Source organism: Tachyglossus aculeatus, chromosome 10, assembly GCF_015852505.1.
Source record: "Tachyglossus aculeatus isolate mTacAcu1 chromosome 10, mTacAcu1.pri, whole genome shotgun sequence".
NCBI classification, from domain to species: domain Eukaryota; kingdom Metazoa; phylum Chordata; class Mammalia; order Monotremata; family Tachyglossidae; genus Tachyglossus; species Tachyglossus aculeatus.
Window position 1 is genome coordinate 40,207,245 of NC_052075.1, and position 19,952 is coordinate 40,227,196.

At 43.2% G+C, this 19,952-nt stretch overlaps 1 protein-coding gene across 1 annotated transcript in view; it reads left to right on the top strand.

Moving 5' to 3' along the window:
* HYAL4 (hyaluronidase 4) overlaps positions 1-16,939 on the top strand; it is a 30,632-nt gene extending 13,693 nt beyond the window's left edge. Inside the window, 6 exon segments of the mRNA XM_038753080.1 lie at positions 10,579-10,933; positions 10,936-11,003; positions 11,006-11,252; positions 11,255-11,568; positions 14,454-14,543; positions 16,529-16,939. Coding sequence (XP_038609008.1) covers positions 10,579-10,933; positions 10,936-11,003; positions 11,006-11,252; positions 11,255-11,568; positions 14,454-14,543; positions 16,529-16,939 — 1,485 coding nt within the window.
* Positions 16,940-19,952: the final 3,013 nt, after the last annotated feature.

Sequence of the window (19,952 nt, forward strand, 5' to 3'; positions counted from 1 at the left end):
TCTTGATTAGGTTATTGTTAAAACTTAAGGGTAGGAAGTTCCTCCTGAAGAGAATCTAGGTCTTGGCTTCTCATTCCAAGACCTACTCCTGGGAGAGCAGACTAGGATTGTTTGACAATATTTGAAGGAGCAGATAAGGTGTGATACAGTTTCCTCTCAAGTTCACCATAATAAGTGGAGCAGTTTAGTTGGTGGCAGCTAGAAGCCTTGCTATATTTGGAGTCAAGATTGGGTCAGGTGACCTTTCTAAAGGAGGAAGACCAGGGAGGGCCCTTAGCTTGCCTTTCTGATTGGTCCTTCTGCCCGTTCACACAACTTATCTAGGAAAGCAGCATTGCCTAGCTTAGTACAGTGCTCTGCACACAGTAAGCGCTCAATAAATACGATTGAATGAATGAAAAGAGCAGGAGCGTGGGAGTCCGTGGACCTAGATTCTAATCCTGGCTCTGCCACTTATCTGCTTGTGATCTTGAGCAAGTCACTGAATTTCTCTGTTCTTCAGTTCCCTCACCTGCACAATGGGGATTCAATACTTGGCTCCCTCCTACATAGAATGTAAGCTCCAAGTGGTACCTGATGATCTTTTATCAGTCCCAGAGCTTAGTACAGGGTTTGACACACAGTAAGTGCTTAACAAATACTATAATTATATCCTGAACCTCTTCCTATTCCTTTCTACTCTTCTTAAATGACTCTGATGCTTAACATAGTTGTCGATTGAAGGTCACTCACTCTCCCTTGTAGTCCAGGATACATTTCTTTCAAAACAGAGGTATTTTTAGGGGAATTTTCTGTTGGCTTCATAGAAACCAATACAAGGATGATGTCCTTGCTCTATGTTTTGGTGGATTTACATTGCAAAATCTTGGCCAAGTTTACATGGACTCTGATTAGACACCACTTAGCCTGTTAGGTGTCCTCTTTTTATTCCTAAAAACAAACCAGAATTAATATCATCCTTAATCACAGTATTTCTGTAGTCAGTAACTTGGAATTGTTGCATCCACTTTAGCAATCATATAATTAAGAGAATTATTCTTTTGGAAAGGAATGCATTTGGGAAGCCTGCCATAGCAGGGTTGCTCTGATGGGAGGGTAGAGTTTAGCCTTCTTTCCAGACCAAAGGCATGTAGATGCCTCCCTCTTCGAAGATTATTGGAAGAAACCTCCTGTGAATTTTTGTGGGTTTGTGTGAATGCCATGTGTATGTTTCTATGAATAAGGTTGTGTGCATGCCTTGAGAAGCAGTGTGGCCTAGTGGAAAGAGAAAAGGCCTGGGAGTCAGAAAAGCTGGGTTCTATTTCTGGTTCTGCCATTCATCTGCTGTGTGATCTTGGGCAAGTCAATTAACTTCTCTGTGCCTCATTTACCTCAACTGAAAAATGGGGATTCAACACCTGTTCTTCCCTCCTACTTAGACTGTGAGCCTCATATGGGAGCTATCCTATATCTACCCCAGCACTTAGTACAGTGCTGGCACATAGAGTTTAACAAATACCACAGTTATTATTGTTATGTGTGTATTCTTCGGAATGTCAGGTGTGCATTTGTATATGTGTGTGTGTGTGTGAGAACATCTCTTCTAGCACAATGATTTCATCTATTCCTCTTCAGGACACCCCAATATGATTCAAATGACACTTTTAAAAGCATGATGAAATGTTACATTTGGAGACAATTCGACTCTCTTTTGAGGCCCAGCTTTTCTTGGGCACCACCCGCATCATTGGCCAAATTAGTCTCCAGAGGATGCACACAATTTCTAGGCTGAACACAATTTTCCTCATAGGGCCAGTCTAGATCTTGCTAGAAGATAGCGCATACCAAGAAAATTCCAGTAGCCCTCAAAATCTGCCTTTGTCCAAACAAAAGCCTGCTTGCAAAGTGCTTAGTACATTGCTTGGCACATAGTAGGCACTCAGTAAATACCACTGATGATGCTATCCTGTTAGCAGCGACTTCCTTTTGCCCTGGGAAAAGCCCTTTCCTCTCTGGCTCCTCCTCCAACAGTTCCCAAATTACTGGGTCTAGAGGACACAAACAGAATTCTAGAGATGCCGACACTCGGACTTTACAAGTACAAACTTATTCTGTCTGACTTTTTTCAGACCTAGCCTCATTTCTTAAAGGGCCGTGGCTCTTACCTATTTGGTTTACATGGTAACCTGAGAGGGCACTTGGCTTATCTACAGTTAAAGAAAATTAACTTGCCCCCCTACTAAAATCCCTCTGTAAGGCATATCTGGACACAGGTTGGGTTTTTTTGATACAGCATTAAGACATTCCTTTTCTCTTCCTCTGTTTGGTTTCATGTTTGCTCCTTCACTTCCTAATAGGCTAGTTGCGGCCTTCTAATCTTTCTTCAGGGAAAAGAAACATTTCCCAAGTTTCTTTTTACTTTGCTTTTCAAGCACACCTCTTTCAACCCAAGGCCATTTTCAGGACATAAAACCCTTGTTATGAGAGGGGACTCTTCTCAACCCCCCACTGTTCAATCCATTTCCAATAGAAACTAGGGCTCTCCTTTGGGAGCCTTAATCAGCAATTAATGACTTACTTGGTTAATTAGCTACCATTTTCAATCAATCAATTGTACTTATTGAGTTTTTACTCTGCACAGAGCAGTGCACTAAGAACTTGGGAGAGTACAGTAGAGTAAGTAACAATATGCAGCGTGGCTCAGTGGAAAGAGCCCAGGCTTGGGAGTCAGAGATCATGGGTTCTAATCCTGACTGCCGCTTGTCAGCTGTGTGACTTTGACAAGTCACTTAACTTCTCTGTGCCTTGGTTACCTCATCTATAAACTGGGTATTAAGACTGTGAGCCCCACGTGGGACAACCTGATCACCTTGTATCCTCCCCAGTGCTTAGAACAGTGCTTTGCACATAGTAAGTGCTTAACAAATGCCATCATTATTATTATTATTAATAATGATAGTGGTATTTGTTAAGTGCTTAGTATGTGCAAGGCACTGTACTAATTCCTGGGATAGATACAAAATAATCAGGTTGGACACAGTCCCTGTCTCACGTAAGGCTGACAGTCTTAATCCCCATTTTACAGAAGAGGTAGCTGAGGCCCAGAGAAATTTACTGACTTCCCCAGGTCACACAACAGATATGTGGCAAAGTCAGGATTAGAACCCAAGTCCTCTGACTCATGGGCCCATGCTCTTTCCACTAGGCCACAAATCCCAGCCCTCAAGGCGTTTACAATCTAGCAGGTGAGACAGGCTTGAAAATATGTTATGATTACTATTATTATGGTACTTGCTTAGTGCTTGCTATGTGCCAAGCACTGTACAAGTGCTGTACTAAGTGCTGGACTTAGTCCCTGTCCCACACAAGGCTCCCAGTCTAAGAAGGAAGGAGTAAGATTTAATCCCCATTTTATGGATGAGGGAACTGAGGCACAGAGAAGTTCATTGATTTGTTCAAGGTCACATGGCAGACAAGTGCAGGAGCCTGAATTAGAACCCAGGGCCTCTGACTCCTAGGCCTGGGCTCTTTCCACTAGGTCACCTGCAGGTAAGGGAAGTAATTTAGAAGGATATGTACATAAGTGCTGTAGGGGGTTGGGGTTAGAGGGGAGAGCAGTGAGTGCTTAGGGAATGGAACTAAGTATAGGCAAGGCAGCAGGGAGGCAAACTAGGGTGGGGAGATGAAAAGTTAGTCAGGGAAGGCTTCCTGAAGGAAGGATTTAGTAGGGCTTTGAAGAGGGGGAGAGTACTGATCTGACAGATGTGAAATGGCAGGGAGTTCCAGGCTGAATGGAGGGCAACAATGAGGGATGGAAGATGGGAGAAAGTTGAAAGGAGGGCACAGTGGAGCTAAGGGGGTTAACTATTCAGCACTTCTTAGCCATGACACTGGAGTCTGGCTTGCAGAAGCTGAGTTTCATTAAACCACACAAGTTATAGTGTGGGATATCAATGTATTATTTATACAAGAGAAAAACTTTGTAGTTTAACTAAATAGACCCTTCTGATTTTGAGTTTTTCTTCTGGGGTTGGTGAATATAATATGATCGCCAGTTCCAAATCAGAGAAATTAGAGATGAAAACAATGTGCTAGGAACTCCAACTCATTCCCCTGTCAACAGCGTTCTTGCTTTCAAATAATTCGGGAAATGAGGTTCCACAAATTCCGTGGGAAGATAACTCCACATTTTTGAGACTTTTTCTGAATTCCTCAAGCTGAATGTTTATTGCCTGGATTTTATTTTATTATTTCCAGTACTACTTCTTGGATTCCCTTCAGTCAGGCATTCCCCTCATCAGGATTTTTATGCATTCAAATATTTATGGAGGATTGGCCTCCCTTAACTACTCTCAGACTCTCATTAGTTTGTTTAAACTTTCCTCACAAGTTAATCTTGTCAGTGCTTTTTAGCAGTGGAAGACATTCCATCCGGGTGCCATGGTAGGGTTCCATTTTAGACTCCCCCACCCGTCGGGCATTGGTGAACATGGCAAGTTTCAAGGTCTCAGGGGCTGCTGAGATTTCTAGTCTTGTCTAGAATATAGGCACTGAGAGCCACCTCAGTTCCTGATATGTAGGCTCCAATTCCCGAACCTGGAGCATTTTGGGAATTGTGCCCAACTAGGTCTAGGATTATGTTTCTTGTGGGTCTGATATAGAGAAAAGCCTGGGAGCTATTTTCTTGCCACCTTCCTCATTTAGCCAATGCAAAGTTTGTTCTCCCTCTGTATACAAACTCCAATCCCCAACACTCTCTAGGTCACTTGAACGTAATACCAGGTCTTACCTCTACCACCTCTAGAGGTCTTACCTCTAATAGATGGTCCTGCCTCTTTCACTACTGCCACCACCTCTAGCATCAATCAATCAATCATATTTATTGAATGTTTACTATGTGCAGAGCACTGTACTAAGCACTTGGGAGAGTACAATATAATGGAGTTGGTACACACATTCCCTGCCCACAATGAGCTTTCAGTCTGGAGGGGGAGACAGGCATTAATATAAATAAATAAATTACGGATGTGTACCTAAGTGCTGTTGGGCTGAGGGGGCGGTGAATAAAGGGAGCAAATTCAAGTGCCGGGTGACACAGAAGGGAGTGGGAGAAGAGGAAATGAGAGCTTAGTCGTCACCATTCTCCTCATCATCATCTTCATTTCAACGAGGGCAAAGCCTAGATTTTATCAGAAAACTTTGCTCATTCATTCATTCATTCAATCATATTTATTCAGCACTTACTGTGTGCACAGCATTGTTCCAAGCACCTGGAAAATACGATTCAGCAACAGAGAGACAATCTCTGCCCACAGAGGGCTCACAGTCTAGAATGGGAAAGACAGACATTAAAACAAGTTAACAGGCATCAGTGGCATCAATACAAATAAATAGAATTATAGATATATACACTCAAAACAACTTACTCTTGCTTAAACTTGATGGGCTACTCTAGTGAATGTTCATTTTATTTTTGGCTGGTGGATCCATTTTCTTGTACAATTGGTGCTGTGAATCAATTTTCTCAAAGTCTAAATACTTTCTTAAAAAGAAACTTGGATAAAGAACAGTGCTTAAGACTTAGCAGGTGCTTAACAAATACTGTACTTAGTAATTATTAATTATAGAGAGCAATCACTGATGAGATGAATTCTCTAACTAAAACTTGGTCCTGATGTTCTGTGTCCTATCCAAGAAGGCTGTAGTTCAGGATTGCAAAACTCCTGAAACACAAGGAGAAAAAAATTTTTAGAGAACAGACTGGAAATTTTCAAGGGGGTTTATCCTCCATTAGCACTGTAACCCTGGGGCTCTTTTTGTGGTCAGCTTAGACAAGCGAATTGAATGTATTTATTTATTCATTCATTCAACTTTACTGGCTTTAAAGCAGTATTTGTGGTTTGGAATGACAGCATTATTTCAGTACTGGACTGGTCCTTTTCACCAGTCAAATAGTATGAGAATATATGACTTTACAGTAGCTTTAGAGTTAGGATATCCACCAGGGCCCCAGCGCTCATGACAACTGTCAGCCAGGATAGGGAGTCTCTCAGGGATACATGTTAGTGCACCCTGCGATTGTCCCAATAGTTTGTTGCCATCACCCTGTGATGCTTAGATTTGTTACCCCAAAAGTAACAGGAATCACCCCGAATTGAGCTAGTCAGTTCTGTCGGCTTGAGGCTGGCTGTTGAGTTTCAGAGAGATAGCCGTCTCTCCAAATGTGAGCATTCTAACTGGTCAGGTTGCTCCAGCCCCGTCCTTGATTATAATAATAGTTATTATTATGGTACTTGTTAAGTGCTTACTCTGTGCCAAGCACTGTTCTAAGCACTGGGGTAGATTACGAGTTAATCAGGTTGGACACAGGACCTGCCCTACATGGGGCTCACTCTCTTGATCCCCATTATACAGTTGAGGTAACTGAGGCCAGAGAAGTTAATTGGCTTGCCCAAGGTCACACAGCACACAAGTAGCTGAGGCAGGATTAGAACCCAGGACCCATGACTCCCAGGTCCAGTGCTCTGTCCACTAGGTCATTCACTCATTCACTCGTATTTACTATGTTGCGTGCAATGCACTGCAGTAAGCACTTCATGGTGCCTCTCTGATAAAAGAGAGAAGAAAAAAAGAGAATCAAGGGGAGCAACCAGCTTTAATAATGGAGTACCTGGAACTTTGGAAGAAGGTAGAAGCAGAATTGTGTCTCTAGCCAGCCTTTCTGCTATCACCTCATAGCATGCAGAGCTTAAAATCTTGAGGGACTGGGGAAACTATTTTAAATGAGAAATTACAGTAGATGGCGTTCTCCCACTGGGAAAGCAGTGCTTAAATTTTAAAGTAAATTCTGCAGGGAAAATTTAGCATCTGGAGAGTTAATGACCTACTTTCCATCCTGAGGAGAGGGTAAGGGGTAATCAGACTGGCCAATTCCTACTTTCAAAGCCTCCTGTAGAACCTTGAGACTCACGGGGGACAGGGATTGTGTCAGATCTGATTAATTTGTATTTACCCCAGTGCTTAGAACAGTCCTTGACACATAGTGAATGGTTAACAAATACCATTATTAACTACAATTTATGCTTTCCACAGGTACAGTTTGTGATTTCAGTAGGGTTATGTAGTACATTATCCTACTGTTCAAAACGTTTTCGTCAACAAATTTGTCTTCGTACTATTTGCAAATCTGAGAGAAATGCCCCAGCAAAGTGGATGACTTGAATTTGAGAAACAATAATAATAAACAATAATACTACTTGTTTTAGTTCTTTCCAGAAGTCAGTATGAGGTGATAAGACTAGTGCTCTTAATTTATTTATTTTTTCAATGGTATTTGTTAAGCATTTTCTATTTGCCAGACATTGTACCAAGCGGTGGGGTAAATACAAGATAATCAGGTTGGACACAGTCCCTGTTCTACATGGGACTCAAAGTCATAATCCTCATTTTACCCATGAGGTAACTGAGGACCAGGGAAGTTCAGTGCCTTATCCAAGCGACTTGCTTAATGAATAATCAAAGGAAACTTAACTTCATAAATTATCATTTAAAGGGAGCGAAGGATGATGTTCAGTAAAAAGTAGGAGTCCAGGAGCTTGCCTTAATGAACGATAGGCTAAGAGACTTTGTCTCTGTCCCTCTGTCCTTTGGACTTTCAGCTTCTGACCTCTCTCTCTTCACTCATACTTGGAACTGTGTGTGAATCATTTTCCTTAAATGTTGTTCAGGTCACCTGTATCCATCTTTCCAATCCATCTCCAAATTCTAGAGAAAGTTGTGACCATCAGTTTCTCTACCAGTTGACTTCCCCATATTTCACCAATGATATTTATTGAGTGCTTACTGTGTGCAGAGTACTGTACTAAGCCCTTGGGTGGGTACAACAGAGTTGGTAGATACATTCTCTGCATAGCAAATGTTCTCCATTTTACCCAATTCATAATTTAGCTAACTCCTCACCATCCCCCACCTTTGCTTTCCTGCTTCTGAGTCATTGCTCACATCATATTTTCGCCATCGTTAGCTACCTAATGAGATGCTCCTCCTCAAAACTCATCTCCTTCCAGGTCTTCCCTGACTAACCCCTTCCTCTCCTGGTCACCTCAATCACTAAGACTGCCCCTGCACTAAGAAATCTGCAAATTTCTCTACATCTGGAGGTTTGTTTCCTATATCTCCCCCATAGATGGTAAGCTCTTGGTGGGCAGGGATCACATCTACCAACTCTCTCTAGACTGTAAGCTTGTCTCTAGACTATAAGCTTATTGTGGGCAAGGAACGTGACTATTGTTATATCGTACTCTCCCAAGCACTTAGTACAGTGCTGTGCACAAAGTAAGTGTTCAATAAATACACTTGAATTGAATGAACTTTGTTTTTTGTACTCTCCTAAGCCTTTAGTACAGGGCCCCAAACAATGTAAATTCTCAGTTAATACCACTGATTAATTGATTGTTGATGGACTGATATCGTAAGCTTGAATCACTCATTGGACTGCTAGACTGCAAACTGCTTGAGAACAGGGATTTTGTGTTATTCTTCTCTTGTTTTTCCCCACAGTGCAGAAAGTATAGCTCACTGCATAAAGTAGACTCTTAATAAATATAATAATGATAATGGTGATGATGATGTTGATAATGGTATTTGTTAAGTGCTTACTATGAGTCAAGCACTGTTCTGAGCACTTTGATAGATTCAAGTTAATCATGTCAGACACAGTCTTTGTGCCACATGGGGCTCACAGCCTAAAGGAGGGAGAACAGATATGGAATCCCCATTTTACAGTTGAGGAAACTGAGGCACAGAGGAGTTAAATGACAACTTCATACAGCAGGCAAGTGGCAGAATTGGGATTTGAATCCAGGTCCTCTGACTCCCAGACCCGTGGTCTTTCCATGAGGCTAAACTGCTTCACATATAATGTGAGATATAATAGCTACTTGTATATAAAATACAGTCAAAATAGTCCTCATCTGTAAAATGGGTATTAAATACCTGTTCTCCCTCCATCTCACATGTTAAGTCCAGGGAGGATGGGGACTGTAGACTGTAAACTCATTGTGGACAGGGAATGTGTCTGTTTATTATATAATAATAATAATAATGGCATTTTTTAAGCACTTACTATGTGCAAAGCACTGTTCTAAGCACTGGGGAGGTTACAAGGTGATCAGGTTGTCCCGCAGGGGGCTCACAGTCTTAATCCCCATTTTACAGATGAGGGAACTGAGGCACAGAGAAGTGAAGTGACTTGCCCAAAGTCACACAGCTGACAGTTGGCAGAGCCGGGATTTGAACCCATGACCTCTAACTCCAAAGCCCATGTTCTTTCCACTGAGCCACACTGCTTCTCTAATATGGCTCGGCTCAGGTGTGGGCCAGTTTCCATCCTAGAAATCTAGCCGAGGTCTCAGGTTGGAAAACCCAGGTCGCATAGCAAGGGTCCACCAGCCTGTTCTTTTTGGGTTTTGCTGGGTCAGAGGCAGTGTTGTTCACCTCCCTCTCCACAGCCTGTCGGGACGAGGCTGGAGCCATCTCTTCCCAACGACTGCTGCCCTAGTTCGAGCCAGGCCCAGGAGTACTTCAAGCTGGGCTCGGGGGTCCTGGGAAGCTTAGATTTGGCCCCCTTTCCTAGGGGCTGGGGCTAGAAGGATGTGGGGTGGCAGACTCAGCCAAGCCTGAAGGGCTCAGGGGCTGATCAGAGATGATCCACCCAGGCCGGCCCTTGTGCTTTTTTGCCCACCTTGTGGTAATTTCATTTCTTGTCTGTACCTCCACCAGAGATGGGGCAAGGCCCCCTTATACTACAGTGAGATTTGGGGAAAAAAAATCCGTGGGATTTTCTTCCTCCGTGCCCACCAGCCCCACTGCCCCTCGCCTTTTTCTTTGCTCTTCTGGCCATGGCTTAGTGAAAGAAGGCTGACTCCAGAAACAGGCAGGAAGACCAAATGAAAGGGAGACAAAGAAAGAAAGCACAGAAGGCTCCCCTACAGCCTGGCTGAATGGACGGACTTGAGCACTTTCTTCAATCCCTGTCCCTTCGTCCTCCGGGCCAGCATGGTAAGGAGAGAGAGAAGCAGCAAGGGAGGCTCAGTGTACCACAGTACCCAGGAGGCCAGACTGCCACCCACAACGGGGGCACTGGTCCCCAACCCCAGACATGCGGCCCTGATGACTACATCAGTCTGAGTCACTCTTTATCAGCTCAGGCTTAGCTACTGTTCCCTGAAACCCCCAGGAGGGCAACCTACTCCTGAGTGATTAGTACAGTGCTTTGCACCCAGGAAACATTCAATAAATATGGTTAAATGAATGAATGAATGAATACAGATATCATCTGTGATTCTGTGATAATGATACTGGTGCTGATGGCATATATCTACCCTAGCACTTACTACAGTGTACATTGTAAGTGTTTAACAAAATCCAGTTATTATTAGATTTTTCATGATTTCATTTCTCTTTAAAATGTCTGAATAAAAAGAAATGTATAAGTAAAATGTATTTTATAACAACATTGGACTATTGTGCAAACATGACTTTAAATTTTTCTCCCCAAACTACCATCTAATGAAGGGAATATCTGCTTCTACCTTTCAGGTTGCACTAAATTTGATGGCCTCACAAATAATTTCTCCTATCATGAAAAGAGGATTTAAAAGACAATTAAAAGTCCACATTATTCAGCCAGCCCATCTCTTGTCATGGCTACTGATATCATTTCTTTTGGAACTCACTTCTTCGTTGAAACTGGCCCAGCATCCGATTTTTCAGAAGAAACCTTTCATAGCTGTTTGGAATGCCCCTACAGACCAGTGTCTGTTGCGGTACAACACTGGAATTAATCTGAGAACGTTTCACATCACTGGAAGCCCCTTAGCCAAAGCCAAAGGACAGATTGCCACCATTTTCTATGTCAACAGACTGGGCTATTATCCTTGATGTAGTGCAGAAGAAGTGTTAATGGTGGCCTTCCTCAGAATGCCAGCTTGCAAACCCACCTGATCAAAGCTGACTGAGACATATGAGACATCACTACATTCCTGCTGAGGACTTCTGGGGTCTGGCCATGATAGACTGGGAATACTGGAGGCCCCAGTGGTCATGCAACTGGAATGCCAAGGATGTTTACAGGTGGAAATCTAGGCAGCTGATTTCTGAGAGACTAGGAAACTTGTCAGCCAGCAGTCTGGACCACTCCGCCAAGGTCTCCTTTGAAGAAAGCGTGAAGGCCTTCATGAAGGAACCCATTGAATTGGGCATGAGGAACCAACCCTTTGGAGCTACTACTTATATCCGGATTGCCACAATTATAATTTCCATGAGCAGAACTACACTGGCTCCTGCCCTGAAGATGAAGTTTGGAGAAATAATGAACACTTCTGGCTCTGGAACAGCAGTGTTGCCTTGCATCCCTCCATAAGTGTCAAGAGGGCCCTCGGGAACAGTAAAAACCTATGGCTCTTCTCTCTGTTTAGGGTGAATGAGTCCTTGAGGATTTCTACCATGATGTCCCGTGACTACGCTCTACCTGTCTTTGTCTACACAAGGCTGGGCTATAGAGATGCCCCTTTGACATTCCTTTCTATGGTAAGAATAAATTCTCTGGCTCAGATCAGGAGCCTGATTTCTGTGTCTAAAACTTCTATAATAGAAGTATTAGTAGTAATAGCAGTGGTAGTAGCAGAGGCAGCCTTAGAGCCCAGGTCTTCTGACTCCCAGACGGATGATCATTCCACTAGGTCATGTTGCTTCTTTTCAGCTATAGGGGTTGTAGGTAATAGGGTGTAATCAAACAATGATTTAATGCCAAACACTACTAACTAGGCACTGGGTTAGATACAAGATAATTAGATCAGACACAGTTCATCAGTCTAATCTGATTATCCACCCATTGTGGCACCAAATCACCTCTTAAATACCATCATTACTTATTATTTACTGAGTGGTTACCATGGGCAGAACACTATACTAATGGTTTAGGAGAGGTCAACAGAGATAGAAAACACAGTCTTTGCCCTCAATGAGTTTATAATCTAATAAGAGTGATAGCACATATAAATCACTTACAAAAAGTGGGAGCAAGAGAAAGAACAAGAATATACCTGATAGGAGAAGGAGGGTGAAAAGATGAATTTGATGAATAAACAGGTAGAAATAAGACGTACTTTATCTAGGATTGGGCCAAAGTTCAGATCATATGTGTTGGTCTTAAGTCCTCTATTTCTTATCAGTAATCTATTTTCTATTGAAAATAAATTTATCGCTGTATGGGTGTGAAATTGTGACAAACTCTCCCAGTCAAAGAATTTAGCTAAAGGAATATGGAATTCTTTTCAACAGTTGTAAATCTTGAGTTCTCTTCAAGGAGCAGCCTGACACTTTCTTCATCATCACTTCCCTAGCCAGGTTCAGGGAGGGGCTCATGTTGGCTTTCTATAGGACTGCTCCCATTTGGCTTCTTAAAGCTCATTTAAGACATGGTGATCTACATCTAAAATGTGAGAAGTGGGGATCTTAAGAGCTTTGGCATGCTTTGAGGTAAAGAATTGGGAGATTTAGGAAAAAACCTCTCATAATCTACTTTAATGAGATTCCAAGCCACCAACCCAACCCCTCCATCTGTGGAAGTGTTTAAATATCCCTTAGAAAGATCATCAGAAAAATTTAAGGAATCAGATTGATATGGTTCTTAGGTCACTCACAGGCCTGTAAGAAGACAGTTCCCACTGCAAAACCCTCTCCATTTCTTATCTTCTGGGTGATTTCTCTAAACAGAGGTTTAGTGGTTTTAACAGAGGTTTTCCGGTCGTTCATTCTCAGTCCCTTTTGCAGGCTCCTCCTCCCCCTCCCATCCTCTTACTGTGGGGGTTCCCCAAGGTTCAGTGCTTGCTCCCCTTCTGTTCTCGATCTACACGCACTCCCTTGGTGACCTCATTTGCTCCCACGGCTTCAACTATCATCTCTACACTGATGACACCCAGATCTACATCTCTGCCCCTGCTCTCTCCCCCTCTCCAGGCTCGCATCTCCTCCTGCCTTCAGGACATCTCCATCTGGATGTCTGCCTGCCACCTAAAGCTCAACATGTCGAAGACTGAACTCCTTGTCTTCCCTCCCAAACCTTGCCCTCTCCCTGACTTTCCCATCTCTGTTGACGACACTACCATCCTTTCCGTCTCACAAGCCCACAACCTTGGTGTCATCCTCGACTCCGCTCTCTCATTCACCCCTCACATCCAAGCCGTCACCAAAACCTGCCGGTCTCAGCTCTGCAACATTGCCAAGATCCACCCTTTCCTCTCCATCCATACCCCTAACCTGCTCATTCAAGCTCTCATCCTATCCTGTCTGGACTACTGCATCAGCCTTCTCTCTGATCTCCCATCCTCGTGTCTCTCTCCACTTCAATCCTTACTTCATGCTGCTGCCTGGATTATCTTTGTCCAGAAATGCTCTGGGCATATTACTCCCCTCCTCAAAAATCTCCAGTGGCTACCAATCAATCTGTGCATCAGGCAGAAACTCCTCACCCTGGGCTTCAAGGCTCTCCATCACCTCGCCCCCTCCTACCTCACCTCCCTTCTCTCCTTCTACAGCCCAGCCCACACCCTCCGCTCCTCCGCCGCTAATCTCCTCACTGTACCTCGTTCTCGCCTGTCCCGCCATCGACCCCCGGCCCACGTCATCCCCCGGGCCTGGAATGCCCTCCCTCTGCCCATCTGCCAAGCTAGCTCTCTTCCTCCCTTCAAGGCCCTACTGAGAGCTCACCTCCTCCAGGAGGCCTTCCCAGACTGAGCCCCTTCCTTCCTCTCCCCCTTGTCCCCCTCTCCATCCCCCCCATCTTACCTCCTTCCCTTCGCCACAGCACCTGTATATATGTATATATGTTTGTACATATTTATTACTCTATTTATTTATTTATTTTACTTGTACATATCTATTCTAGTTATTTTATTTTGTTAGTATGTTTGGTTTTGTTCTCTGTCTCCCCCTTTTAGACTGTGAGCCCACTGTTGGGTAGGGACTGTCTCTATATGTTGCCAATTTGTACTTCCCAAGCGATTAGTACAGTGCTCTGCACATAGTGAGTACTCAGTAAATGCGATTGATGATGATGATAGTGGAGTTCTAATCCTCACTCAGCCACTTGCTTGATGCTTGATCTTGGTCAAATCACTTAACTTCCCAGTGACTCAGTTTGCTGGTGGTTAATGGGGAGAACGCCTGTTCTCCCTCTATCTTAGATTGAGCCCCCAGGTGGGATAGGGTCTGTGTCTGTTCTGATAATCTTCTAGCCACCCCAGTGCTTGACACAAAGTGCTTAACATGTACCATAATTATGATTAAGCAGCACCCTTCTTCCTCTAAAAAGACAGAAAATGAGTTCTATTACCTGTGCCATCCTTTTAACCTCTCCTTTCCAAGGTTCTTGTATCCTGCTGACATTGCCTTCTTTATTCTTTCCATTCCAGCACGATTTGATTAACACCATAGGAGAAAGTGCAGCTCCGGGTGCGGCAGGTATTGTCATCTAGGGAGACATGAATTTAACCTCGTCTGAGGTAAGTCAGGGTCTTAAAGGCATATTTTTGGAAATAAAGAAAATACAGGACAATCAATTTTTTTTACTTTAAAAAAATTAAAACATTCACGTGGTTCCCTACAGTTGCTGGTAGAGTATTCTCCCCTCTGGAAAATAAAAACTATAACAACTATAACCAGTCTCATGAGAATGGCACCTGGGGAGCTACATTGTCCATGAAGTTGTATATCTATTGGCTACCAGAAGGATAGTATTAGGGGCCAGGAAGAATCTGATCACCGGAAACCCCGGTTGAATGGTTTATAATTCCACTACAGCTCCTTCAGATCAGTAGAGGACCTTCTTCCACACACCAGACAGTTGGGAAAGATCCAGGTTCAGGGCCAGGATAGCTGAGAAGAGAGGGCGAACGTGGCTTTTAGTGGATAGAGAATGGGCCTGGGAGTCAGAAGGACCTGGATTCCAATCCTGGCTCTGACACTTGTCTGCTGTGTGATGTTGGACAAGTCACTTAGCTTCTCTGTGCCTCGGTTACCTTATCTTTAAAATGGGGATAAGAGTGTGAGCCCCATGTGGGACAGGGACTGTGTCCAACCTTATTAACTTGTATCTATTTTGGTTCTTAGAACAGTGCTTGGCACATAGTAAATCACTTAACAAGTGCCATAGTGCCATAGTTATTAGTATATATATATATGTATATATGTATATATGGTTGTACATATTTATTACTCTATTTATTTATTTATTTATTTTACTTGTACATTTCTATCCTATCTATTTTATTTTGTTGGTATGTTTGGTTCTGTTCTCTGTCTCCCCCTTTTAGACTGTGAGCCCACTGTTGGGTAGGGACTGTCTCTATGTGTTGCCAATTTGTACTTCCCAAGCGCTTAGTACAGTGCTCTGCACATAGTAAGCGCTCAATAAATATGATTGATTGATTGATTGATAATATTATTAAGTCTGGGGTTGCCTCTCAAAACTTCACCAAGATCAGGCAGGTGGAAATGTTGGCAAACCTAGCCATCTGGAATGTAAAACAATTGGGATTTGTGGAGGTGAGGGTGGGGAAGACGGAGCGCAGCCTGAGATCCCACCCTCCAAGACCAGGCTGAGGTATGGCTCCAAACCTCAGAACCCCATCCTCTCCACCACACTGCTGCCAACTTGGCAAGGAGCTCCACTCCCAGCTAGAGTGGAGAGCAGTTGGAGCAGAGAGGCCTGTATGAGGGGCTGGGGGTCCAGACCAAGGCCGGCTCTGCCTGGAGCCTGGTGAAGCCCAAACACTCACCCCCACCCCCACCCCTAACCCCCCACATGCCAGCAGCATGGAACCTCCCTTCTTAGTGTTGCTGTAATTGTTGAATTATGCTGTTCTTTTCTCCCTGGGAGTTGTCCTTTCCAGCCAAGGTTGTGATTGACCCAAATAAGGGTTGTACTAGGGTCAAGATCCCTGTGTCTCTCTTTCCAGGGCTTATTATAGCATTTAATTGCTAGATTCTTTCTCATAACCAGCTCAGTGAGACCTCCAGAAGGCTGCAGACAGACCTGTGTGGAAATGAGCAGGAAACGTTGGGTGGATTCTAGCCCTTCCACGGCTGTGGAAGGGACAGAGGCTTGAGAGGCCACTGGAAAGATGGCCAGTCATCAGTCACAATGGGCAGCTCAGTTTTTTTATTAATAATAATGATAGCATTTGTTAAGCACTTGCTATGTGTACCCTGTACTAAGCAGTAGGGTAGATACAAGGTAATCAGGTTGGACACAGTCCCTCTCCCACATGAGACTTACAATCTTAATCCTCATTTTACAGATGAGGGCACTGAGGAGTTAAATTATTTGCCCGAGGTCACAAAGCCAACAAGTGGCAGAGGTGGGATTAGAACCCAGGTCCTTCTGACTCCCAGGCCTGTGCTCTATCCACTAGGCCACACTGTTTCTCTACTCACTCTAAATGTTCCCACTGGAAACAATGAAGTGCTTCGTCTTCTCTATTTCCAGGGCAACTGTACGAAGGTGAGGAGGTTTATTACTTCCGATTTAGGGAACTATCTCATCAATGTCACCACAGCCGCAGAAGAGTGCAGCCGGCATTGCTGCAGGAATAATGGGAGGTGCGTTTGGAAGGCCTGGAATGTCCATGATTACCTGCACCTGAACCCTCAAAGCTACCACATAGTGGTCTCTGAGAATGAGGAATTTATGGTGAAGGGAGAAGCCTCTGTCACAGACTTAGAAGTCAAGGAAGATAAATTTTCCTGCCACTGCTATCGGGGGTATGGAGGAGCAGACTGCAGGAATGTTAACCCATCTGAAGAACCTCCTGGCAGCCCTGCAACTCTCCTGTTTTCTGGATTATTAGCAATGTTGTGTCTGCTGGCTTTAGCCTGTCATCGGGGTATCCAACTGTGAACTAATTAAGGTCAAAGGGCACATCCGTTTGGGCAAGATACAAAGACTTTGGTGATTTTTCTCTCAAACTCATTTGAGAGGTGCTGAAGCAGGTATTGTGCCACTTAGTGCAAATAGAAAGAAATTGCTTCTTTGGCCTGGATCGACTGTAGACATTAAGACAGGACCAAAAATAACACCATCCATCTTTTCAATGTTTTTTTTTATTAAATGAATTTTAAAGGTGTTTTAAAGAGCAATTTTCTCCCCTACAGCTTGCCAAGAGATACAATTCTATGTTAAGGCAAGTTTCTGAACACTTCTTTGGAAATCGTGAGCCTGTTTAAAGACAGTAAAAGTACGCATGATTATAAGCATATGAACACCACCTCAACTATATTTTAGCGTTTATAACATTTAATTAAGGAACCCATACAGACTTTTTTACCTAAAACATTAGCATAATAAGATAGAGTCTCTCTCTCATGGATAAGACACCACACTAATGGTCATGTTCTGATATGTGTACTCTCCCAAGCACATAGTACAATGTTCTACGAACAGTAAGCACTCAAAAAATGCCATTGATGATGATGATAATTTCATCTTACGTTTTACATTTCCCCTTTCTACCCAGCTGCTTTCTCATCGAGAATTTAATTCAGTCTGTGAGGTGGGTAGGGGGAAGATGTCACTGTCCCCATTTAACAGATGGAGAAACTAAGGCCCAGAGAGGTAAAATATCTTACTCAAGATCACCCAGTTTCTTAGGGAAAGGGGAAGGGCTAGAATCCTGCTCTCCTGAATGCCAATCCAGGAGTTCTTCTGCTCAATTCTGATAAACTCTAAGAAATAAAGTCAGTCAAAATATCTTCTTTATAAAGATTATGAAGAGTTTTCCCCCACCTTCCTTCAGCCAAGGTTTTAGGTGGACCATTTTACCTTTAAGTTGACCTTGTAATGCTAACGATCCAGTCACTATTCCTTTTCCACAATGTCCTCCTCTTTGTCTCCTGCTTGGTTCCCAGATGCCTCTGTGTGACTGACCTCATCCATATTAGCAGGCCAGCTTTACTGGGCATAGCTGAGCACATACGCTACAAGTAAGTGAGAACCGCAGTTCATACGAACATTGTTTTGTGGTAGTTAAGAGCTTACTATATGTCAAGGACTACTCTAAGCACTGCGGTAGATACAAGTTAATCAGGTCAGGTACAGTCCCTGTCCCTCAGGGACTCACAGTCTAACTAGGAGGGAGAACAGGTATTGAATCCCTGTTTTATAGTTGAGGAACCCAGGCACAGAGAAGGTACATGTCTTGTCCAGGTTATTACAGGCAAGTGGAAGAGTTAGGATTAGAACCCAAGTCCTCTGACTCCCAAGCCCTTGCATTTTTTCCACTAGGCTGCCTCCCAAAGCCGTGCATGCAGTTTCCTTTTTCAAAGAAAACATATTACGAATATAAGATCCCTTTTAAAAAATAAATGGCTTATAAAAGCCTCAGAAGGAATTGAAACACTCATAAAACTGAAGAATGAATCATGCTGGCTTGGGCCAGGTAAATTTCCTTTCCTCATCTTTGCCAACAACCATAAAACCTCATTTACAATCCACGTGCTGCCTGCTCAAGATGTCTCAGTAACAAAGACATGGCAGTGAGCCCTCTTGTTCAGTGGGTCTGTTCCATTTGCACATGAGGAATAATACTAGTAATTGTGGTATTTGTTAAGCATTTATTAAGTGCCAGGCACTGTTCTAAGTGCTGGGGAGGATACAAGATAATTGGACTGAAGACAATCTCCCTGTCCCACATAGGGTCCAGAGTTTAATCTCCACTTTACAGACGAGGTGACCGAAGCACAGAGAAAGCAAGTGACTTGCCCAAGGTCACACAGCTGACACATGATGGAGTCATGGTCAGAACCCGGGTCCTCTGACTCCCAGGAGCATGCTCTTTTCACTAGGCCACTATTTCTCATATACAATGAAATCTCTCATGTCCAGTTGGTTTAACTTCTGAAGCAGTTTTGGAACTCTTCACCCTCAGACTAAAGATGCAATTTTCAGAGTTGTCCAAGCTCAAGTTTCCATCTTAATATATCCACCTAGAAAGTCTTAATACAACTGAAGTCAGTAAGATTTTGGGTTCTCTGTATGTGGTCATAGGACAACCACTGTGTCTGCGACTTTCAAGGCTCTTGAGATGTCTACCAGTGTTGAACATCAAGCAAATATTGAACATCTTCCCCATGTCCTCCATTCCCAGATACAGCAGGGAATGTGTCTACTGACTCTTGTTATATTGTACTCTCCCTAGTCCTTAGCACAGTGTCCTGCACAAAGTAAGTGCTCAGTAAATATGATTGATTGAATGCTACTGTAGGTAGACACATTCCCTGCCTTGGGCCTGCTATTTAAGACTAATTTTTCTGATATCAAAAGCATACATCAATCAATCTTATTTATTCAGCACTTAGTGTGTGCAGGGCACTGTACTAAGTACTTGGGAGGGCACGATACAACAGAGTTAGTAAACATATTACCTATCCACAGTGCGCTTAATGTCTGGAGGGGTATGGGCTTAGGACTGCTATTTAAGGGGTTTTTTTTGCTATCAAAAGCATACATTAATCAATCAATCATTTATTGAGCACTTACTGTGGGCAGAGCACTCTACTAAGTGTTTGGGATAGTACAACTTAACAGAGTTGATAGACACACAACGAGCATACATATACTCAGCCACCGGGAGAATATTATAGAAGAGAAAGCTATAATCACATTCCTGCTTAGGATCCCCATTTTACCTGTCAGAACTCCTTTTCTGTAGTGCTCTTTTCTCTAGGGCCATGTAGAAAAGCAAACAAATAAACATTTTAAAAAGGATCTCTGTTGCACTGCATAATTTTAGATACAATTTAATTGCTCCTTTCACTTTAGATCTTAGATTTAAAAAGTTTTTTTCTACTGACATGGAAAAAGGTTATATAACTGGTAAAAACAACTGAAAAAAATTCCTGTTGATCAGCCCCTG